This window comes from Psammomys obesus, unplaced genomic scaffold (genome assembly GCF_907164565.1).
Source record: "Psammomys obesus unplaced genomic scaffold, mPsaObe1.curated_primary_1811, whole genome shotgun sequence".
Taxonomy (NCBI): domain Eukaryota; kingdom Metazoa; phylum Chordata; class Mammalia; order Rodentia; family Muridae; genus Psammomys; species Psammomys obesus.
The window spans coordinates 6,974,224-6,999,758 of NW_026596095.1; the positions used below are offsets into that span (position 1 = coordinate 6,974,224).

General features: G+C 37.8%; 1 protein-coding gene and 1 non-coding gene across 2 annotated transcripts in view; both read left to right on the forward strand.

Moving 5' to 3' along the window:
* Positions 1-25,535, forward strand: part of Dpyd (dihydropyrimidine dehydrogenase) — an 844,213-nt gene that overhangs the window by 392,947 nt on the left and 425,731 nt on the right. Inside the window, 1 exon segment of the mRNA XM_055628041.1 lies at positions 22,962-23,177. Coding sequence (XP_055484016.1) covers positions 22,962-23,177 — 216 coding nt within the window.
* On the forward strand, positions 14,203-14,309 carry LOC129692110 (U6 spliceosomal RNA). The gene has a single exon (XR_008722635.1). It is a non-coding gene; the product is annotated as a U6 spliceosomal RNA (small nuclear RNA).

A 25,535-nucleotide genomic window follows, 5' to 3' on the forward strand; every position in this document is an offset into this window, starting at 1 on the left:
GAATAAATGACTGTCTTATTTCTAAAAAGGAAAGATATTGAGTAAACAACCTAATTTTTTAGACTAATTTGAGAGACTAGAAAAAAAAAAAAAAGCAAACCAACCCCATAGGATATAATAATGATTCAAAAGAAAAACATGAAATAGAGATGATTAAAGCACCAGGAACAATTGAAATGTTTCTCCAAAGCTAAACAAAATCAATAAATACTTAGACTGAAAATCAGAGAGAGAAGATTTAAGATAAAATTTTCTTAAGACCTTATAATCACTGCCATAGGAAAAAAAAGGTCATTATAAACAGTTATTTGTTAACCACTTAAACAGCACTGAAATGATAATATAACTCTTAGCAAAGCTTGGAGCTTATTTAAACCAACAAAAATAAAGCTTTAACATACCAATAACAAATAAGTTTAAATCAATAATAAAAAACTGCCCAAGTCAAGCCCAATTTGCTTCAGGGTGAATTTTAGAAAATATTTAATGAGCAATTAATATCCATAATTTTAATAGAACTTATTGTTTAACTCATATTAATAGGCCAGCATCATCCTAGCACAAAACGCTGAGTACATTAACCACCACACACATACACACACAGACACATACAAAAAAAAAAAAAAAGAAAAGAAAAACTTTAGGTCATCATGCCCTATGAACATGGATATAAAAAAAAAGTCTTCAGCAAATTAGTAACCAACAAAGTAAAGTTACATTAAAAGGATTATTGGATTAAAATTAAAAATACTTATAGGCATTCAGAATATGAGTGTCAACACTAGGATACATAGAGATTTTTTTTTTATTAGTTACAGTTTATTAACTTTGTATCCCAGCTGTATCCTGATCCTTCATTCCCTCCCAGTCCCACCCTCCCTCTCTCATTTCCTCCCTACCTCTTTCCAAGTCCATTGATAGGGGAGGACCTCCTCCCCTTTTATCTGACCTTAGCTTATCAGGTATCTTCAGGCCTGGCTGCAAAGTCCTCCTCTGTGGCCTAGCAGGGCTGCTCCTCCCTCGGGTGGTGTGGGGGGGAGGTTAACATATACAAATAAACAAATGATTCATAGCCATGTGAACTGAAAGGCAGGCAAAATATGAACATCTCAGTACATGAATAAAATTAACAAAATTTAAGACCATTTTATGATTGAAAAAAAAATAGATACAGAAAAAACTTACTTCACCATCCTAAAAGGATGAAAAATGTATGTCCACACACAGAAGAATGAATATGGATACATTTTGATGCATCTAAACAGAATCCTTTAATATAAAGAAGGCAGCAACAGACAGAATGATGAAGAGGCCAACTTCAAGAAAGAAATATTTGCAAGCTGTATATCTGATAAGAGACTAATTATAAAATGCATAAAAAACTAAAATTCCACAGGAAAAAAATATCAACCTGGTTGATGAAAAACAAACAATAATAACAATAAGCATAAACATATGAAATGACATTTCTCCAAAAATTCCATACAGTTGTCCAAGAAGAATCTGTAAGACTTCTCAAAGGAATCTAGTCATCAGGAGATAACACCAGTCACAAAGATGATAATTGTAGAAATCAGTCACTGTGCAAAGTGACGTCCTCATAAAAATCCTTGCACACTGTTAGTGGCTAAGTGTATTTTCTAACAACTACACAAAAAGGGATAGCTTTTCCTAACAAATCTATACCTGGAATTTGTACCTCCCAAAAAACATCAAGCTCATGTCTACATGTTGACATCAGACTCTCAAAGGGATATAAACACAACCTGGTCAACACAGCATTGTTGTAATAATAGTTTGAAGGCAATCTGAATGGCACGGAAGAAGGGATAAAGAAACTTTTCGTGTTATGCTAAGATAGACTACTATTCAGCAATTGAAAAGATGAAAGCTGTCATTTCTGACAACTCGGATCATGAACTGCAAAACCATTGTGTTAAATGCAATTTGTCAACCACAGTGGGATTCACAGAGCATGGCTCTTCTCATGTGAGTTAGGAGGTGTAAAGTCATCAAGAATAATGGAAGAAACAAGGTAGAATGGTGGTTGCTAAGGAAGGAAGGCATTCAAGAGGCAGATGAATCCCTCTGGGAGTATGAGGTCATCCTGGTCTACATAGTGAGTTCTTGGTCAGCAAGTGCTGCACTGAGAGACCCAGTCTCAAAAAGAAAAGGATAATATTCTCAACAAGAAACTTAAGAGACATTCTAGCAGAAGTGTAATGAATTGAATTGGTATTTTAAGAGACTACTCTGACATGAAGTTTGGAATCAAGTAAGGGGCAAGGGAAATGTGGTAACCAGCAAAAAAAAAAAAAAAAAAAAAAAAAAAAAAAAAAAAAAAAAAAAAAAGTTCGAGTAAGACATAATGGTTGTGATGTGGCAGAGAGAAATGATACATGGAAGCAGATAGTAGGGGAAATTAAGATTAATACATAAATTTAATTAAAACTCAGCTAAGTGAAGAATTCTAAGGAAAGGATAATTATTTTGTTGTTTTTGAAGAAGGACCCTGTGTGAGATACTGCCAAATTTGGCTAACTAAAGATTGATAGTTGGGATGGGAGAAATACGCATGGGTTTGAATGACTTTAATTTCTTAGCCTCATTCTATGCAAGCATCTTTAAAAAAAAAAAAAAAACTATGTGAATATAGGCCTTTCAAGAAAAGAACATAATATGGTCATTACTTTTTAGAAAAATGTCTGCAGCCTCTTATCTTTCCTAAAGTTCTCATTACAAACACTAACTTCTCAAAATGGAAAAATGAGATGTGATTTTATGTTTAAATTGTGATTGCCAGCCCTTGGCCTGTGTGTCATGAAGCAGCTAATCTAAATTAATTTCCACTTTGTAAGTTTTTTCCTCTTGATGAATAGTTCTTCTGAAGGCAAAGTACCTGAGCTGGAATCCCCACATTAGCCTAGTCTGTGAATTAAGCAAGCTATTAGTAGCTACTCCACGCTATCTGTTCTTTGTTTTAAAATAATTACAGGCTGCATCTAGAGCAGGTACAGCCAAAGCAGAGTCATTGGTTGTTACATGTCACTGAGATTTAAATAAAATGAATAAGTAGAAGCTTCTTGATACTTTTAAAAGATTGCAAGATAGTGGTGGTGACTTTTTTCCTTAATATAATAGAACACTAGAAACAATGCTGCTTTCATTTCAGCAGCACTTAGCTTTGTTATTTTTGTCCTTTTAAGTAATTACTTTAGGCAAATGAAGGAGGGTGCAGCTGGAATACATGATTGTACTACAAGTCACTTCCCCCATCAGCGTAACCATTACATTCTTAGATATTCCTATTAAAGTTTCACAAGCTACCCAAGTATAATAGGAGATATATTGGTAAACGGTTGATGTCATGCTAATGTAAGTCCTTATGATGACTTCAAGATGCTATTTGACTTCCATTCCCATCTTTTTAAATTCTATGCATTTAAAATTTTCTGATAAAAAATTCTTTTGGGGATTTGGTGTTTTATAGACAGGCTCTCATGAAGCCTAGGCTGACTTTGAATTATCTATGTAGTTTCAGCTACCCTTGAACTCCTGGTTCTCCTGATCCATTTCCCAAGTGCTGGATTATAAATGTGTGCCACCAAACCCAGATGGAAAATGTGTTGTGTGTGCACGCATTGTGTTTTGATGTTTGTTGACACATGAGCATACACATCTATGCTTTTTGTGTGTATTCATCAAAACCATCACACCAAACCTGTCAGGTAACATTCTGATTTTTAGGACATTAATGTTTTAGATACATAATGTGTGTGTATGTTTGTGTATGTGTGTGTGTGTGTGTGTGTGTGTGTGTGTGTGTAAGATGCAGAAAGCTTGCCATAATGAAACAAGAATCCCTCTAGAGTAAGTTCTTGCTGCTCCACTTACATACACCGTTTCTGCAAGGAGAGCAAAGACTGCTTATGCTCCATGACCCTCCTCTTGCTCATTTGCAGAGGGAGCAAGCTAGCTGTTTTGAAGTGTGATTTAAAGGATAAACATAAAGCATTCCCTGCTGGGTCTGGCATGAGTGTTGTTTGAATATGAGCAACTGATTTATTTTTCCATTTTGAGGATGAACTTAAACTATCCTGCTTTTACAGTACATCTTGTCTGTATATTTGCATTTCACTTAGAAGATACTTTATAGCAAATGGGAACTTTGATAGTACCTTTTCTATTACTTGGCAGGCTAAACCAACTTGTTCATTGAGTAGATTGTTTATAGACTCTGAGTACAATAACATAGATATCTAATACATCCAAGGTCAAACCTGCATTTCCACCTGATAACAAAGAGCTGGAAAGAATGTCCTCGTCACCAAAAAGTAGGGCTTGGTTTTGAATTCACAGGGAAATCTCTTCAGGTAACTTAAATTTTTTTTAAATTTTTTTATTTAACTTTTATTAATTATACTTTATTCACTTTGTAGCCCCTCCATAAGCCCCTCCCTCTTCCCCTCCTAATCCTACCCTCCCTCCCCCTTCTTCATGCATGTCCCTTCCCAAGTCCACTGATAGGGGAGATCCTCCTCTCCTTCTTTCTGGTCTTAGTCTATCAGTTCTCATCAGAAGTGGCTGCAATGTCATCTTCTGTGGCCTGGTAAAGCTGCTCCCCCTTCAGGGGGAGGTGATCAAAGAGCAGGTCAATCAGATTATGTCAGAGGCAGTCCCTCTTCCCATTCCTATGTAACCCACTTGGACACTGAACTGCCATGGGCTACATCTGTGCAGGGGTTCTAGGTTATCTCCATGAATAGTCCTTGGTTGGAGTATGAGTCTCTGGGAAGTTCCCTGTGTTCAAATTTTCTGGTTCAGTTGCCCTACTTGTGGAGTTCCCGTCCCCTCCAGCTCTTATTATTTCCCACTTCTTACATAAGATTCCATTTACTCTGCCCCAACAGTTGGCCTTCAGGTTCAGCATCTGCTTTGATAGTCAGGGCAGAGGCTTTCAGAGGCCCTCTGTGGCAGGTTCCTAGGTTGTTTCCTGTTTTCTTCTTCTTCTGATGTCCATCCTCTTTGCCTTTCAGGATGGGGATTGAGCATTTTAGTCAGGGTCCTCTCTCTTGATTAGTTTCTTAAAATACAGATTTTAGTGGGTTTATCCTATGTTGCATGTCTATATGAGTGAGTATATACCATGTGTGTCTTTTTGCTTCTGGGACAACTCACTCAGGATGATCCTTTCCAGGTCCCACCATTTACCTGCAAATTTCATGATTTCCTTATTTTTCATTGCTGAGTAATACTTTATTGTATAGATGTACCACAGTTTCTGCATCCATTCTTCAGGGCATCTGGGCTGTTTCCAGCTTCTGGCTATTACAAATAAAGCTGCTACAAACATGGTTGAGCAAATGTCCTTATTGTGTACTTGAGCCTCTTTTGGATATGTGCCTAGGAGTGGTATGACTAGATCTTGAGGAAGTGCTATTCCTAGTTGTCTGAGAAAGCAGCAGATTGCTTTCCAGAGTGGTTGTACAAGTTTACATTCCCACCAGCAGTGGAGAAGGTTCCCCTTTCTCCACAACCTCTCCAGCATGTGTTGTCACTTGAGTTTTTCATCTTGGCCATTCTGATGGGTTTAAGGTGAAACCTCAGGGTTGTTTTGATTTGCATTTCCCTAATGGCTAATGAGGTTGAGCATTTCTTTAAGTGCTTCTCTGCCATTCGATATTCCCCTACAGAGAGTTCTCTGTTTAGCTCTGTTCCCCATTTTTTAAATGGATTACTTGGTTTGCTGCTTTTCAGCTTCTTCAGTACTTTATATATACTGGATATTAGTCCTTTGTCAGATAAAGGGCTGGTGAAGATTCTTTCCCAATCTGTAGGCCGTCACTTTGTTTTGATGACGGTGTCCTTTGCTTTACAGAAGCTTTTCAGTTTCAGGAGGTCCCATTTATTGATTGTTGCTCTTAGAGCCTGTGTTGTTGGTGTTCTGTTCAGGAAGTTTTCTCCTGTACCAATGAGTTCTAGGGTATTCCCCACTATTTTTTCTAGCTGATTTAATGTGTCTGGTTTTATGTTGAGATCTTTGATCCACTTGGACTTGAGTTTTGTGTAGGGTGTAAAGTATGGATCTATTTTCATTTTTCTACATGTAGACATCCAGTTGGACCAGCACCATTTGTTGAAGATGCTATCTTTTTTCCATTGTATGGTTTTGGCATCTTTGTCAAATATCAGGTGTCCATAGTGTGTGGGTTTATTTCTGGGTCCTCTGTTCGGTTCCATTGATCCACCATTCTGTTTCTATGCCAGTACCATGCAGTTTTTAAAACTGTTGCTCTATGGTAAAACTTAAGATCAGGGATGGAGATACCTCCAGAAGATCTTTTATTGTAGAGAATTGTTTTAGCAATTCTGGGTTTCTTGTTATTCCATATGAAGTTGAGAATTTTTCTTTCCAGGTCTGTAAAGAATTGTGTTGGTAATTTGATGGGAATTGCATTGAATCTGTATTGCAATCAGTGAGGGAATGGCAAAGGTGTGCCACAGCGTTCATACAGAAATCACAAGAAATCAGTTCCCTCCATCTGCTTTATGAGTCCTAGGTATCAAAATCATTTAGTCAGTCTTGTCTTCTCCGTGACCTGAGAATTTAAGAATCATATTTGAGCCCCACTCTAACAATTTCTAATGCAATGATTGTGAACCATAGTTGGTATGATCAACAGAAAATTTGAAACTCTTCATATATTTCTAATTTTAAGAGCAGGATATAAATGGGCCACACCAAGAAAACACCAACTATTTCTAGGGGGAAAAAATAGAAGTCAGCTGACGAGGAAGAATGAAATAACTGACTGAAGAAGAGGGAAGGATGGGTCTTTGGGCTTTAATTGAGAGTTTCTAGCCTTGGCCCTTTCTCACAGTTTAATTAGTCTGCTATGACTCTGTACCTTCAGAATGACGTGGCACTGAGAAGGTCCAATCCAAGTGAGAAGGCAAAAGTCAAGGAGTGAGCTAGAGAAACAGCTCAATGGTTTGAAGCTCTGGCTGCTCTCCTGAGGTGTTTTTGGTCCCAGCACCCACATCAAACAGCTGGTCACTATATATAACTCCGGGGAATCTAACGCCCTCTTCTGGCCTTTGCCAACACTTCATGCTCATGGCAGAGATATACACACGTAGACAAAACACTCATGCACTTAGTACACGCGCGCACACACACACACACACACACAATTTTTAATGTTAGGAATATCGAGTATAGTGTTTTAATAAAATGTGAAGCCAAGGAATATTTGTGTCACTTCACATGACTGGATATTAAAATGTATTCTTACATTGAAGCTTAATAACCTACTGTATTACTTACAGCCACTAGAGGGCTCTTTTGGAGAGGCTTTGCACGCAAGCAAGGCCAACCTTTAGCCGGTACAACAGGAAGCTTTGTCTACAACGTACACAGCCAAATACCAAGTAAAATAAAATGAATCCCATCATATTAAACATAAGGTAATTTTTTTTTCTGTTAGGCTGCAGGGTGGGCATGCCTACAGGGAATATTTTTCTAATATGCCTCATTTATAACAATAAAAAATAAACAAGGGGAACATGGAGTTTTGTGTCTTTGAAAAAGGTAAATAAATATAGATCTAATCACTATTTTATGTGAAGTTATCACACTACTGAAAACTGATGCAAAAAAAAGTTGTTTATCCAAGTTCAAAATTTTAATTCATAGAATACATTTTTTAACTTTTCTTGTGTGTGTGTGTGTGTGTGTGTGTGTGTGTGTGTGCGTGCGTGTGTGTGAAAACAGTCCTTCTATTGCCAGGTGCTTAAACTAAATTCAGCAAGAGGCACAGGTACGTGAGCAAGCACATGGAAGGTCTGATGAGGAAACAGTTGTGCTTTGTCGGACCAAATACTCTAGGAGACGGTACTTGCACCATCTTTTGAAGGGTTCTGTAGAATTTCAAAACACTCAACCTGAACGTAAAATAACATACCACACACAACAACAACAACAGAAACCGGAAAGTACAGAGAGATGCATTAACGATGTTTTACTTGCAACGTAGTGAATGCTTCAGTCTCTTGAAGCAAAAGAGACTGTGGGGAGCAGCGGGAGTAAGGCTTGCGCGGGGATGGCAGATAATTCAGATTGCCGTGGGATAGGTCACCCTCAGAAGTTCTGTGGGTAGTGGCAGACCATACCTAATTTGGCAGAAGAAAATCAAATGAGAAATTTTAATTATAACCTTTATGAATCTAGGGCCCCTTCATATCTATGCCATCAAGTCAAACTCCGGTAGTTGTGCTTTATGTGACTAAAACCCCTAAGGGGGAGAAACAAAGTTAAAAAAAAAAATGTTTCTTCAGCATCCCTTTCAGCTTCAGTGTCTCATATGTCTGTCAATGTCTCCGGAAAGAGCAACATTTACCCTTCTGTCTACACTGTGGGCTCTGGCTTGCACTTTTACTCCCCTCCCGTGAGTCCTGTATGACATTGGCCTTGTGTTGGCCTACCTAACTTGACCTTCACTAGATGAGTTTGAGGACACTATTGTTTCTTCCCAAAGATTGTTTAGAATATGCTGTCAAAATTTAACTAATTAACACATCAAGAAATCAGAGAGCATATACTATTAAGAAATGAATCAATACATGTAAGTTCAACTAATTTTCAAAGGAATATGCAATGAGAAAAGGAGAGGTATTTTTCATTTTAAAAAATGTTTTTATTTATTTATTACAAATTATTCATTTTGTATCCCCTCTACAGTCCCCTTCCTCATCTACTCCTCATCCCACCCACCCTCCTACTTCTCCCTCTATGCCCTTTCCATAGTCCCCTTATAGGGGTGGACCTCCTCCCCTTCTATCTGACCCTAGCCTATCAGATTGAGTCAGGGCTGGCTGCACCATTTTCCTCTGTGGCAAGGCAAGACTGTGATCAAAGAGCCAGCCACTGAGTTCATGTCAGAGACAGTCCCTGTACCCCTTACTAGGGTACCCACTTGGAAACTAAGCAGCCTACAGGCTTTCTTTGAACAAGAGGTCTAGGTCCTCTCCATGCATGGCTCTTAGTTGGAGTATGGTCTCTGCAGTACCCCCTGGGCAGGGGATTTTTGCCTCTCTTTGTCTCTGTGGAGCTCCTGTCCCCTCCAGGTCCCTCTGTCTCATTCTGTAACATTTCCAGCACTCTGACCAAAGTTTGACTATGAGTCTCAGTATCTCCTTCAATACCCTGGTGAGTAGAGTCTTTCAGAGGCCCTCTATGGAAGGTCCTGTCCTGTTCCTTTTCTTCTCCTACTTCTGATGCCTATCCTGTTTGCCCTTCTGAGTGAGGTTACAACATTAAAAAAAAAAATTTATTTGGAAAACCAATTGTTATGGAAATGAATGTGGACATAAAGGAACCATCATAATTGCTAGTTCAGCCACTATGTGAATCAGTATCATGGTTTCTCTAACTAAAAATGGCTCTGGGGTGTGAGCTCTGTTGCTGCTGGCTATTTAACTAAAGGACACCAAGTCAAAACAACAGAAAAATGTTTATATGTCAGTGTTTATTGCAGTATTATGCACAATAGTTAATTTATAGCACCAATGTAGGCATCAATCAACAGAGGAATATATAAACAAATTGTAACATATATATGTTATATACATATATATATATATGTTCATATATATGTGAAATGTTTTTCTGCCATGAAAAAGAATGATGTTACATCATTTGCAAGAGAATAGATACAAGTAGAGATAATCAGCTTAAGTGAATTAAGTCAGTTTAAAAAAGACAAATATGTATTTGTTTTCTTTTGTGAATCATACATTTTTAAAAGATAAAATCATGTATATATGTAAGACATGAAAATAGAAGCAAAACTGCCTAATGAAACAATGGGGATTGGTCACAAGTTGAGGGTGAATGTAGGGACACGGTGGCATTTGGGTGGGGAATATTCTCAAAATTAGCATATTCTTACATGAAAATATTATTGTGCCCTATTATACCACACATGATAAATATATGACAATTTAAAGATATTGTTTTATAAAATAGTAGTGTTTCTAAGATTAAACAAAAAGGAGTTCTGAACACCATCCAGTGTGTAGGTCTGGGAATTAAAAAAATTTTTTTAAAGAGATTAAAAAAAGAAATGAAGAATAGTTTAAATAATTGAGTTGGGAAACTGTATAACCACATGCAGAATAGTGAGCTATATGTTGTTCATAACACAAAACAGTAACTTCATAGTGAAATAAATAATTAGCAGCTAGAGAGCTGGTTCAGCCGTTAAGAATCTGTTGTTCTTGCAGAAGACCTAGGTTTGGTTCCCTGAACCCACCTGGGGGTTCACAGCCTTCCACAATTCCAGGTCTAGGGGATTAAGCCCCTCTCCTTTTCTCCTCAGGTACCAGTCACAAAAATGGTACACACAGGGCATTCATGCAGGCAAGGTATTCATGCATATAAAATAAAACAAAAATAAAATAAAATAAAAAACCTTAAATGTAGGATCAGAAACTTCTAATCAGGAGGACAAAACATAGGCAATAATTATACAGCACTGGCTTTGTCAGTGATATATTGGACTTCACTCCAATGTGCAGAGACAAATGAGATTAGACCAAACTATCAATTTTCTGTACATGAAAGGAATCAATTGACAGTCTGTAGAGAACACTATATAGTCCTATATATCTAATAAAGAATTAATGTCCCTGTAAGAGACAATCCCTGCTCCCTTTACTAGGGTAACCCACATGCAGACTGAGCTGCATATCATCTACATCTGAACAGGGGGTCTAGGTCCTCTCCCTTCACGGTCCTTGGCTGGTGCATCAGTCTCTCACAGGGAGACTTGCTACCCTGGTGGGGAAGTCTTGCCAGACCATAGAGGAAGAGGAAGCAGCCAGTCCTTGTGAGACTTGATAGGCTGGGGTCAGTTGGTAAGGGAGAAGTACTCCCCCTTTCTGAGGACTAGGGAAGGAGAATAAGAGGTAAGAGAGAGCGAGGGTGGGACTGGCAAGAGGCAAGAGAGGGGGCTAGATTGGAATGTAAAGTGAATAAATTTAAAAAAATTAAATTAAATTAAATTAAAAGAACAATTTTATGTCCAAAACATCAGGAGAACAAATTCCACAATTCTGAGAAAACAAAGAAGTTTAGAAATTCAAAATGATCTTTTCTAGATCCCACCATTTGCCTGCAAATTTCATGATTTCCTCCTTTTTGATTGCTGAGTAGTATTCCATTGTGTAAAAATACCACAATTTCTGTATCCATTCCTCCGTTGATGGACATCTAGAAAAGATCATTCTGAGTGAAGTATCCCAGAAGGAGAAAGACAAACATGGTATATACTCGCTTATATAGACCTACAAGATTGATAAACATAATGAAATCTACACACCTAAAGAAGATAATCAAGAAAGTGGACACGGGTGAAAGTGATCAGTCCTCATTTAGAAAGACAAATGGGATGTGCATTGAACGTATGACAGGAGTCTACCGCAAAAGGCATCTGAAAGACTCTAACTAGCAGAGTTTCAAAGCAGACACTAAGACTCATAACCAAACCCTCAGCAGAGTGCAGGGAATCATATGAAAGAAGGGGAGTTAGTACAATATGGAAAGGATAGGAGCTCTACAAGGACCAAATATATCTGGGCACAGGGTCTTTTCTGAAACTGACACTCAACCAAGGACCACTTATGAATATAACCTAGAACTTCTGCTCAAATGTGGCCCGTGGTAGCTAAGTAACCAAGTAGTTTTCCAAAGTAAGGGGAACAAGGACTATTTCCAACAGGATCTCAAGGGCAGGCTCTTTGACCTCTCCCCCCTACCCCCAGGGGAGGAGCAGTCCTGTTAGGCCACAGAGGAGGGCTTTGCAGCCAGCCCTGAAGATACCTGATAAAACAGGGTCAAATGAAAGGGGAGGAAGTCCTCCCCTATCAGTGGATGTGGAAAGGGGCAAGGAAGAGACCAGGGAGGGAATGTGGGGTTGGGGAGGGAATGAGGGAGCGTGATACAGCTGGGACACAGAGTTAACAAAATGTAACTAAAAAGAAAAATAAATTAAAAAAAGAATGTTTTATACATCCAAAAAAAAAAAAAAAAAGACACAGACTAACAGAATGGATGCATAAACAAGACCCAACATTCTGTTGCATACAAGAAACATACCTAAATCACAAAGATAGACATTACCTGAGGGTAAAGGGTTGGAAGACCGTTTTCCAAGCAAATGGACCCAAGAAGCAAGAAGGAATAGCCATTCTAGTATCTAATAAAACAGACTTTCAACCAAAATTAATCAAAAGAGATGGGGAAGGTCACTTTATACTCATCAAAGGAAAATTCCATCATGAAGACATCACAATTCTGAACATCTATGCCCCAAATACAAAGCCACCCACATTTGTAAAAGAAACATTAATAATAAAACATTTATGAAAAACAAAAAAAAGAAATTCAAAATGAACACAAATATATAATTCTTCCAAAATATATAAATAGCAAAAGTTTTATATATATATATATATATACATATATATACGTATATATATACATATATATGTATATATATATACATATATATGTATATATATACATATATATGTATATATATACGTATATATATATATGTATATGTTTAGTATTACTAATAATTAAAGCAGGACAAATAAAAACCGTGGTGAGATGCCATCTCTCACTTGTAATATTTCTTTCCTTGTTGCTGGGACAAAATGCCATAAGAAGCCTCTTAGGAAAAGAAGGTATAATTCATCATGGTGAGCAAGGCATGGCAGGAGGTAGCTCCTTGGTGAGGAGAGTATGCAGGTGTGGGGAAAGCTTAACTCCTCTCATCCCCACGGAAGAGAAAATGAGACAGGGAATAGCACATATCTCACTTCCTTCTTTTCCCCTTTCATTTATTTCGGATCTTAGGAAGACTTACATTGAGGGTGTGCCTTCTCAAGTTAAGCACCTCTGAAAGCGCCTCAAAGACAACCAGAGTTGTGCCGCCTACATTATTCCAAAACCAAATGAGTTAACAGTGAAGGTCAAAAATCACACGTCTCTTCTTTGTCACCTTGAGACCCAAACATACTTAATCAGTTGCAGTCCTTACCCTCAAGGTTCATGACAAACATAATGCAATGTGTATTTTGTTTACTTGTAAGTGTACAAAATCTTATCAGTTTCCAAATTGTTCCAAAAGTCCAAGTTCAAAGTGTCAAGACAGTGTAGGATGCAAAGCAATCATGTAATTACAGGATCCTATAAAACCCAATGAACAAAATACCTATTTCCGATATACATTGGCAAAGAATACTTAGTCTCATTCCAAAACAGGAAATTGGGGAATAGAAAGGAAAAGTTGACTGAATTAAGCAAATCCCAAAAGAGTAAATATGATATAACTAATGTTGTTGCTTCTTCCCTGGCATTTACTCTCTTGGTGGAATAGTATGAGCTCTGATAGCCTTTAATATCCTACCCCTATGGGTGATGTTTCCTGACACTCATTTCTCCTGAGCAGTGTCTACTTCATGAAGAAAGTTTTCCTCAGTGGGAATTCCACATTCCTGGCACGTACAACATGCTGTAGTCTATGTTGTGACCATGATTTCATACAGTGGCAATTCCTAGAACAAATCCAAACCTGCCACACATTTCCTAGTCCCATTGGCTTTCTGCTATTTTTCATTTCTTGAAAAATATGTAAATGACATTGCTATGCTCTGCTGTTAGCTCATTCATGATATCACCTAGCCTCATTTACTATGGTATAGCTGCAACCACTTCTGCAAACTTTTGTGGCTAAGGTAGATAAAATACTTCACGAAAACATGCTTATATGTATGTCTCAGGTAACTCCAAATCCAGTCAAGTTGGCATTGAAACATCACCAGTACAGCTATATCAAATGGCTACCACGGTAAAGATTAGAGTCGGTAAATGTTGGAGAAGAAAAGGGGTATTTTTTTTTTACTGTTTTATCTTCTTTGTCGGAATATGAATTATCATAATCACTGTGGAAAACTGTACCTAAGCTCCTCAGATAACTAAAGCTAGAAATATCATGTGATCTAACAATTCAAGTCCTAGGTGTAGCCTTCCGAGATAGGAAAGCTACCTGCCCATGTTTATAGAAGCATTGTTCCTAACAGTCAGATTATGTAATGAACCTAACTGCTGAAGAGATTTTTAAAATGTGGTATGTGGTGCTCGCTTCGGCAGCACATATACTAAAATTGGAACGATACAGAGAAGATTAGCATGGTGGCTGCGAAAGGATGACACGCAAATTCGTGAAGCGTTCCATATTTTTCAGGAACCGAAGATACACTTGTGGAAATTGACACGTCTCTCAAAGAAAAAATAAAATCAGAAAAGTTCCAAACACAAAACATCCAAGAAATCAAGGATACCATGAAAAGACAAAACCTAAGAATAATAGGAGTAGAAGAAAAAGAAGACATCAGGCTCAAAGGTCTGGAAAATATTTTCAAGAAAATTATAGAAGAAAACTTTCCCAACTTAAAGAAGGAGATGGCCATAAACATACAAGAGGCCTACAGAACACCAAGTAGACTAGACCAGAAAAGAAATTCTTCACGTCACATCATAGTCAAAACATTGAACCTACAAAACAAAGAAAAAATTCTAAAAGCAGCAAGGGAAAAAGGCCAAGTAACATATGAAGGTAGACCTATCAGAATCACACCAGATTTCTCAACAGAAACTATGAAAGCCAGAAGGGCCTGGACAGAAATCATACAGTCCTTAAGGGACCACAGATTCCAACCCAGACTACTATACCCAGCAAAACTTTCAATCAACATAGACGGAGAATTCAAGATATTCCAAGACAAAACAAAATTTAAACAATATCTACATAGTAACCCATCTCTACAGAAGTTACTAGAAGGGAAACTCCAAACCAAAGAAAACAACTACATCTAAGGAAACAGAGGAAATAGATAACTACACAACAACAACAACAACAAAAAAAAACCAAAAGAATACAAGCAATGAAACTCAGTGACACCACCAACACCACATCTAAAGTAAGTAACAATTGTTGGTCACTAGTTTCTATCAACATCAACGGACTCAACTCCCCAATTAAAAGACACAGACTAACAGAATGGTTGCGGAAACAGGATCCAACATTCTGTTGCATCCAAGAAACACACCTATGCAACAAAGATAAACACTACCTCAGAGTAAAGGGCTGGAAAAATGTCTTTCAAGCAAATGGTTCCAGAAAACAAGCGGGAATAGCCATCCTAATATCTAATAAAAAAGACTTTCAACCCAAGTTAATCAAAAAAGATAAGGAGGGCCACTATATTCTCATCAAAGGAAAAATCCACCAAGAGGACATCACAATTTTGAATATCTATGCCCAAATACAAGAGCACCTACATTCGTAAATGAAACAATATTAAAGCTTAAATCACACATTGATCCTAAAACCCTAATAGTGGGAGACTTCAACACTCCACTCTCACCAAGGGACAGATCAACTAGACAGAAAACAAATAGGGAAATAAAAACACTTACAGAGACCCTAAATCAAATGGACCTAATAGACGTCTACAAATCTTTTCATCCAAACTCAAAAAGAGTATACCTTCTTTTCAGCACCGCATGGAACCTTCTCCAATATAGACCATATAGTTGATCATAAAGAAAGCCTCAACAGATATAAAAAGATTGAAATAATCCCTTGTATCCTATCTGACCACCATGGACTTAAGCTGGACCTCAATAACAACAGAAATAACAAACAGCCTACATGCACATGGAAACTGAACAACCTGTTACTCAACGACAGCTGGGTTAAGGAAGAAATAAAGAAAGAAATTAAAGACTTTCTAGAATTCAATGAAAATGAAGGCACAACATACCCAAATTTATGGGACACATTGAAGCAGTGCTCAGGGGAAAATTTATAGCACTAAGTGCCTGCAAGAAGAAATTCGTAATATCACATACAAACAACTTAATGGCCCAACTGAAAACCCTAGGAAAAAAAGAAGCAGATACACCCAAGAGGAGCAGAAGGCTGGAAATAATCAAACTCAGGGCTGAAATCAATCAATTAGAAACAAATAAAACTATTCAAAGAATCAATGAAACAAAAAGCTGGTTCTTTGAGAAAATCAACAAGGTAGACAAACCCTTAGCCAAACTAACTAAAAAGCAGAGAGAATCTATCCAAATCAACAAAATCAGAGATGAAAAGGGTGACATAACTACAGACACAGAGGAAATTCAAACAATCATTAGGTCATATTACAAAAGCCTATATGCCACAAAATTTGAAATTCTAAATGAAATGGACAATTTTCTTGATAGATTCCATCTTCCAACATTAAGTCAAAATCAGGTAGAAAGACTGAACAGCCCTATATCCCCCAAGGAAATTGAAGCAGTCATTCACAATCTCCCCTCCAAAAAAAAGCCCTGGGCCAGATGGTTTCAGTGCAGAATTCTACCAGACCTTCAAAGAAGTGCTCACACCAATTCTCCTCAAACTATTCCACAAAATAGAAACAGAAGGTACATTACCAAACTCATTCTATGAAGCAACAGTCACCCTGATACCTAAACCACACAAAGACCCAACAAAAAAAGAGAACTTCAGACCTATCTCTCTTCTGAACATTAACGCCAAAATACTCAATAAAATACTTGCAAACCGAATCCAAGAACACATCAAAGATATCATCCACCACGACCAAGTAGGCTTCATCCCAGGCATGCAAGGGTGGTTCAACATACGGAAATCCATCAATGTAATCCACCACATAAACAAACTGAAGGAGAAAAACCACATGATCATCTCCTTAGATGCTGAAAAAGCATTTGACAAAGTCCAACACCCATTCAAGTTTAAAGTCTTGGAGAAATCAGGAATACAAGGCACATATCTAAATATAGTAAAGGCAATATACAGCAAGCCTATAGCCAACATCAAACTCAATGGCGAGAAACTTAAATCAATCCCACTGAAATCAGGGACAAGACAAGGCTGCCCACTCTCTCCCTACCTTTTCAACATAGTACTTGAAGTCCTAGCCAGAGCAATAAGACAACTAAAGGAGATCAAGGGGATACAAATCGGAAAGGAAGAGGTCAAAGTGTCACTATTCGCAGATGATATGATAGTATATATGAGTGACCCCAAAAATTCAACCAGAGAACTCCTCCAGCTGATAAACACCTTCAGCAAAGTGGCAGGATATAAAATTAACTCAAAAAAAAATCAGAAGCCCTCCTGTATACCAAAGATAAAAGGGCCGAGAAAGAAATTAGGGAAACAACACCCTTCACAATAGCCACTAATAACATAAAGTATCTTGGGGTGACACTAACCAAGCACGTGAAAGACCTGATTGAGAAAAACTTCAAGTCTCTGAAGAAAGAAATTGAAGAAGATCTCAGAAGATGGAAATATCTCCCGTGCTCATGGATTGGTAGGATTAACATTGTGAAAATGGCCATCCTGCCAAAAGCAATCTACAGATTCAATGCAATTCCCATCAAAATACCAACTCAATTCTTTACAGACCTTGAAAAAAAGATTCTCAGCTTCATATGGAGAAACCAAAAACCCAGAATCTCCAAAACAATCCTGTACAACAACAGATCATCTGGAGGTATCTCTATCCCCGATCTCAAGTTGTACTACAGAGCAATAGTAATAAAAACTGCATGGTATTGGCATAAAAACAGAAAGGAGGATCAATGGAACCGCATAGAAGACCCAGAAATAAACCCACACACCTATGAATACTCGATTTTTGACAAAGAAGCCAAAACCATTCAATGGAAAAAAGACAGCATCTTCAACAAATGGTGCTGGTCCAACTGGATGTCCACATGCAGAAAAATGAAAACAGATCTATATTTATCACCCTGCACAAAACTAAAATCCAAGTGGATCAAAGACCTCAATATAAAACCAAATACTCTAAATCTGTTAGAAGAAAAAGTTGGGAACAGCCTAGAACACATTGGCACAGGAGACAACTTCCTGAACAGAACACCAACAGCACAGGCTCTAAGAGCAACAATCAATAAATGGGACCTCATGAAACTGAACAGCTTCTGTAAAGCAAAGGACTCTGTCATCAAAACAAAACGCCTGCCTACAGATTGGGAAAGAATCTTCACTAACCCTTTATCTGACAGAGGACTAATATCGCGTATATACAAAGAACTAAAGAAGCTGAAAAGCAGCAAACCAAGTAATCCAATTAAAAAATGGGGAACAGAGCTAAACAGAGAATTCTCGACAGAGGAATATCGAATGGCAGAGAAACACTTAAAGAAATGCTCATCCTCATTAGCCATCAGGGAAATGCAAATCAAGACGACCCTGAGATATCACCTTACACCCATCAGAATGGCCAAGATGAAAAACTCAAGGGACAACACATGCTGGAGAGGTTGTGGAGAAAGGGGAACCCTCCTCCACTGCTGGTGGGAATGTAAACTGATACAACCACTCTGGAAATCTATCTGGTGCTTTCTAAAATAATTAGGAATAGTGCTTCCTCAAGACCCAGCTATACCACTCCTAGGTATATACCCAAAGTTTGCTCAAGTACACAAAAGGGATATTTGCTCAACCATGTTTATAGCAGCATTATTTGTAATAGCCAGAACCTGGAAACAACCCAGATGTCCATCAACGGAGGAATGAGTACAGAAATTGTGGTATTTTTACACAATGGAATACTACTCAGCAATCAAAAAGGAGGAAATCATGAAATTTGCAGGCAAATGGTGGGATCTAGAAAAGATCATCCTGAGTGAAATATCCCAGAAGGAGAAAGACAAACACGGTATATACTCACTTATATAGACCTATAAGATATGATAAACATAATAAAATCTATACACCTAAAAAAGATAATCAAGAGAGCGGACATGGGGTAAGATTATCAATCCTCGTTTAGAAAGACAGATGGGATGCGCATTGAACATATGACAGGAGTCTACTTGAGCGCATTTGAAAGACTCTAACTAGCAGTGTCTTCAAAGCAAAGACTCATGACCAAACCTTTGGCAGAGTACAGGGAATCATAAGAAAGAAGGGGAGTTAGTCTGATGAGGAAAGGATAGGAGCTCCACAAGGACCAAATATACCTGGGCACAGGGTCTTTTCTGAGACTGACATGCAACCAAGGACCATGTATGAATGTAACCTAGAACCTCTGCTCAGATGTAGCCTGTGGTAGCTCAGTAACCAATTGGTTTCCCATAGTGAGGGGAACAAGGACTGTTTCTAACAGGAACTCAATGACTGGCTCTTTGGCCTCCCCACCCCCCAAGGGAGGAGCAGTCCTGTTAGGCTATGGAGGAGGGCTTTGCAGTCAGTCCTGAAGATACCTGATAAAACAGGATCAGAAGAATGGGGAGGAGGTCCCCCCTATTAGTGGACTTGGCAAGGGGCAAGGTGGAGATGAGGGAGGGAGGGAGGGACTGGGAGGGAATGAGGGATCGGGACATGGCTGGGATACAGAGTTAATAAAATATAACTGATAAGAAAAAATAAATGAATATAAAAAATGTGGTATGTGTATACAATGGAATACTATTCAACCTTAAAAAGGATGAAAATACTGTCATCTGTGACAAATTGAATGAAAGCGGAAAACATTACGTGAAAGAAATAAGCCAGGCAGAGAGAAAAAATAAGTAACACATGCCGTGCAAAGCAGTGAAACAGGGGGACTCAGCTGATAGAATGGTAGTCAAGGATGGATGCTAAGAGTAAAGAAAGTGTAAATGAGGTCTGAAATCGAAGAGTCTTAGATAAGAGAAAGTACTTTTTGGACTTTTTGACATAAGAGGTTAATACGGCTGAAAAGAGAAGAGTGATGGTTTTGGAAACATGAAAAGTACATTTCAAATGTTCTTACCGCAGAATGTGTTAGTGACTTGAGAAGATGGACAGGCTGACGAGCCTTATTATGTCATTCCACATTCACATGCCATAACATCACCTTGAAGCCTATAAAACACACACATTTTAACTTACCAACCTAGAGAAAAATAAAATTTAAATAATTGGTGTAATGCACCTTAAAATCTGTTTGTTTCACGTAAAGAAATAAAATGTAATGACTGTCATTAATGAAAATATGATGATATAAAAGCATAAAAAGTAAAAAAGTAAATAAAATAATGAAATAAAACGGCATAATGATGCATACAACTAGTGACAGATGGATATGCAGAGATCTCATGTCCTTCTAGATACATATGCATAGAATTCCCTCCATTTATGTATAGTGTTATTGAATATTCTTCTTGGTTAATACATGGTAAACACCCTCTCTGTCGATGCATTGGTGGCTTCCGAGTCATTTCTGATTGTGACATGTAATGCCTTTCCGCGGTGGAAATTGCAGGGAGCTAATAATCTCTGCTGTTCAACATCTCTATCATATCTGCTATTTGCTAACACTGTCGGGTGACTGGGAAAACAGTATTGTCTGAAATTGAAAATCTGGATACCGGGTGTTTTAGAGAAGAATGCAATAAGGTCCAATTTAAAGCTGTTTGGTATGAGGGCACCCAGCACGTCAGCAGCCAAAGGTGCTGAAACCTCTTGGAAATCTGTTAGGGGCTGAGCATGAGGTTTGGAAAGTATTGGTCTTTCCCTGAGAGCTGAGACCTGAGATTCAGTCCACAGGGAAAGAAGGCTTCTGTCTTATGCAGAAAAAAAGAGTCACGCCTTAGGGTAGAGGTGTGCTGTGGGCCACACAGGCAAAGCAAATGCAGCCTTGTGTGTGCAAACACAAGTGCACACATGTACACACGCACACACATGGCTGTAGCAGTCTTCTACGTATTATAAGATATACAGCCTATGACCCTCTCATCAGAAGGAGCTTTATCAATATATGAATGTTTGCATATGATTTGCTAAGCATATTTAGCTTTCTTTTTGTTGAGCTTAAATGAAATCATACAAAAATTGTCAAAAGCATTTTATTTGTATACGTCAAAATGTCAACCTTAAGAATTTGTAAACTGGGCGTTAGTTTTTCTAACTACATGTACTAAGCAATACAAGCTGAACTGTATAGATAATATCTACCTGGCTCTTTGGGATGTTGCCTAGTGCTCCAATGGCTGCAGTTATAAACAAACTGAAATCTATCTGCAGCCTTTAAGAGATCAGGTATTGTAATGCAGAGCTATAAAAAGAAAAAAGCTCTCATTCATTTCATGTCAGAGGTATGTAGGTTCTTCTGTTTTCTTGCTATGGACATCATTCACAAAGGTGACAATGCTTGTGATTTTTCCTACTGTTCACTTATCTCTCATCTTGAAACTTCTCCCTTACTCAAACCTAAAACATACTTGATTCTCTTCAAACTGTGGTCAAATAGAGTAAAAAAAAAAATGCTGTAATACCATGTGTGGTCTTCTTCCACTCTCTGTCTAATGCCTGAATACATGGGTGTGCACACAGAAACACACTTATACACACACACACACACACGCACGCACGCACTCACGCAGACACACACACCTCCAGTTATACCCTACCTCCCTATATCATGCATTCACACTCTTTAAATGCTTTAAACAAATTGATTTTATAAGAAGACAAGAGCCAATACAAAGAGACATCCCCCAAAATGTGCCTCATAAAGAAAAGGATACAGGTTACAGGTAATACATTTGAAATTGATCATGGAGGGAGTTAGAATAAGGAAAAAAATGCAGGCAGGAAGGGAAGGATCCATGAAAGGCAGAGATCCCTGATGGAGAATAATATCCATAGCTATGGCCTAGATGCCATCAGGCTCTTTTATTTTTTTTTCTTTCAATACCAGAAACACAATAGCCTTTTCAACTGGCAAGTTTGATGCCTTTTTGCATATTAAGTGAGCTTGGCTCTGCGTTATAAGTGGTGGAGGACTGAAAATTATTTCTATGCAAGTCATGGCAATCTTTATCTACACAAGACACATGCCTATAAAATTAAGGTTCTGCACAAATAACTTTTCTTTTGAGTGATGATTCATGAGAGAACAGAGTTCTACTTTTGAATTAAGTAGCCCTGTCCATTCAGTAACTACTTTGGAGGAGAATATTCATCCATTTTTGTGTGTGTGTGTTTTTTCAAGTATTTGTCTTTGACAGATAAACAAAAAGAAAGAGGAGTGGAGAGAAAGGAATAGATGAGCTTGAGAATGAGAAGGAAAAGAGAGCACAGTATGCAGGCTATTCGTTAGTGAGGCAGGTGCCTCAGTGCTCTCATTAAAACAGAGTAACATCCTGGTTTCAGTCGCCACTACACAGAGCCTATGTGCATTTATTTCTAAGTGCTAAATAAGATTTTAATGTAAACTGGTATTTCTTAAGTTCTGAAAAAAAAATCAAGCTCCTCCAATCCTCGAGTGTATTATTTCTTTTGCAATTAGAAGTCTCCCCATGGCCTACTTTCATCATTCTCCAATGTATCTCTGAGGTAGGAAATGAGACATCCAGCAGTCCAACTGCTAAGGTGAAAGATGGAGAGGAGAACTGGCAAGGGCTTGGTAAGGGGCCTTCTTGAAGCCACATCCAGAGCAGTGAGATTACTGAGAAATGGGTTTAGACCTTGTGACTTAAAGTAGCCCAGATCTCAGCACTGAGACACTCTCACAAACTAAGTACAAAGAAGCTGGGCCAATGGAACCAGAAAAATAAATTAAGAAATGATCCCCGTTTGTATTTGAATCTCAGTATGTTTGAAATAGAGTTTTTGTTTGTTTAATTTATTTTCCTTCTGTTTTCACTCTATAACATCTTTTAACTTTGAAAATGATGACGATTGTGTACAATATTGCAGATAGACCATTGGGGTCTGTGTTCATTTGAGTGCTATGATGACATTCAGGGAAAGATTATACGGTAGTACAAATATGATACAATGCAGTCATGGCTACCTTCTTTCTTGCAGGCACAATATGGAACCTCGGTGTCTTCCCAGCCCGAACTGCCCCTGTTTTACACTCCTGTTGACCTAGTGGACATCAGTGTGGAAATGGCAGGGTTAAAGTTTCCCAATCCCTTCGGCCTTGCTAGTGCGACACCAGCCACTAGCACACCAATGATTCGAAGGGCCTTTGAAGCCGGATGGGGTTTTGCTCTGACCAAAACTTTCTCTCTTGATAAGGTAAGAAAATATGCAAATGTCTAGCTTGCCTTCTAATTAAAAGAACTATCATATAATGAAATAAAATACCAGTAAAGTGATTAATAATCACTCGTCCCTGTTTTAAACTGAATTGAATCTACTTTAATTGTCTACACTAGAAGAATGTTGTAGCTGTTTGGCTGTTTATATGTAGTGTTTTAAGTACATTAAACATTCCTGTCTTAATTTTTTACTCCCTTATGAAAAAAACAAAGCTTTCAAACTCACTTCATCTGTGTCTTTGAAATGCAGACTATGTCATTGATATTTATAGTCATGATTTTATGAGGTAGCACACTAAAATTTTCTACCTAATTTTACCTAATGGATCTACACTTCCACACTCCTCTCTCCTGCACTAAACCAGCCCACAGTACTTACTATTTAACTCTTTATTTGTGTAAGCTTCTATAGACAAGTGAAATCATGTCATCCAAGTGTTCCCCCTGACTGGTTTATTTCACTTAACATAACAATTTTGAGTTCTATCCATGTTGCTGTGAATTCAAGATTCCATTGTTATAGCTAAAAAGTACTCCATTGGGTATCTGTACCATATTTTTTATATCCATGCATCACTTGAACATTAGGGAAGTTTATATTTTTGTGCTGTTTTGAATAGTAGAACAATTGACATGCGGATACATACTTCTGACATATTGATTTCATTTCATGTAGATATGTATCTCTTGACGGGGGTGCCTGATAATATGAGAGTTTCTATTTTTAATTCTTTGTTTTGACAAGATTATTTTGTGACTTGAACATGTGTGTAAATGGGACAATATGTTTCAATTCAAAGTTAGGAAAACAATGGATTTAGTTTGCATAAAATCCTACCATCACTACATGTTTTACAGTCTTTTACATTGCATTTTGTTGGTGGTGATAGGATGGTTATTCATCATGACTTTTTAATAAAAAAAACACTACCCCCCCAATAGAATTTCCTCTTACATTATGGATTTTATGCTTCACAAAGAATGCTACATACTTCGGAAATGAATGATTACATTTGAGATCAAATCTTTAGCACAAAAAGCAGTTCTGGTGAGATGGCTCAGGAGGTAAAGGTTTTTGTAACCAAGCCTGGCAAATTAGGCTTGATCCCCAGGATTGAGATGATAAAAAGGGAAAACTGACTCCTAAGTTATTTACTGTAGGCCACGTGAGCATTATGTCACGGGCATGAGAACACACACAAACACACACACAAGTAAGCAAACAAATAAATGTATGTAACTTTAACCACATAAATCATCTAAATGCAGGCTTCCAAAGTTGGGTAATTTGTAGAATAGAAGACAGACAACATCCTTACATGGTGGTGAGTTAGAAGTCTAATTTAGCATTTCACAGGCCATTTATTGAAAAGGTTTTGGAAGACAAGCCTCATCAATGTGGTTAGCACTAAGTTGTAGTTAGTAATAATTAACATATAAAAATGTGTGGATCTAGTGACTAAAGAGAGTTTCATTATTTAAATCAGCCTTATCCTTGGGCAAAGAAAATAACAGAACAAACATGCCCCATTAAGCGCATTCTCTCCTGCTTTCTTCTTTTACTAGGATCGATAGCTGACATTATTATCGTTAAAGTATTACAGCTGTCTTAGTCTGACAGTTTTATAAGAGGTTGGGTAAAGCTGGTCCAGGAACCCAGAAAACCCTCAGGAGTCAGAAAAAATCAGAGCAAGGAAAGATATTTTTTAAGCATTGTAATTCTTAGATAAAAAAGTACATGGGAACATCAAGCATTGTATTAAACATCGAGAAAGACTTTTGCTAAACAAAATAATGAATTGAACTGAATAGTCTGGATCAGATTTAAAATGTTATGGATGAGTTGTGTCTAGTCTTGTAGACTATTAATAGTGCATTTGTTTTTGTTTCTCTTCATCCCTTAAGAATTATGGAAGCTTTAATCAAATGTTTAACTGGTTGGTTTCGAAAGTCTCCAGAGCATTTATTTAACGGTCTATATTAGTTATGCCCTTTAAAATACATACATGTAAACAGGAATAGGTTTTTAATCAGGTGTAAGTGAGGAATTATAGGTGGTTCAGATTTGCTGCTGGCTTTCCAAAATTGAATTCTGAGTCATCAGAGTTATCATTCTCTCCTCTGTTGGTGACGCACATTCTTTCGTGACCCTGTGTCATTCAGGCACAGGGAAGCTGTTTTCTTTATTAGGCTCACCAGCAGAAACAAATTTAGAGACTAACTTCCTTCTGAACCTCCAATTTGAATATAATCTATCCAATCAGAACTCTGTGCTGTAGGCTCAATGGGAAAGATATGAACAAACATGAGTTAAATCTTGCACATGAAACATCAT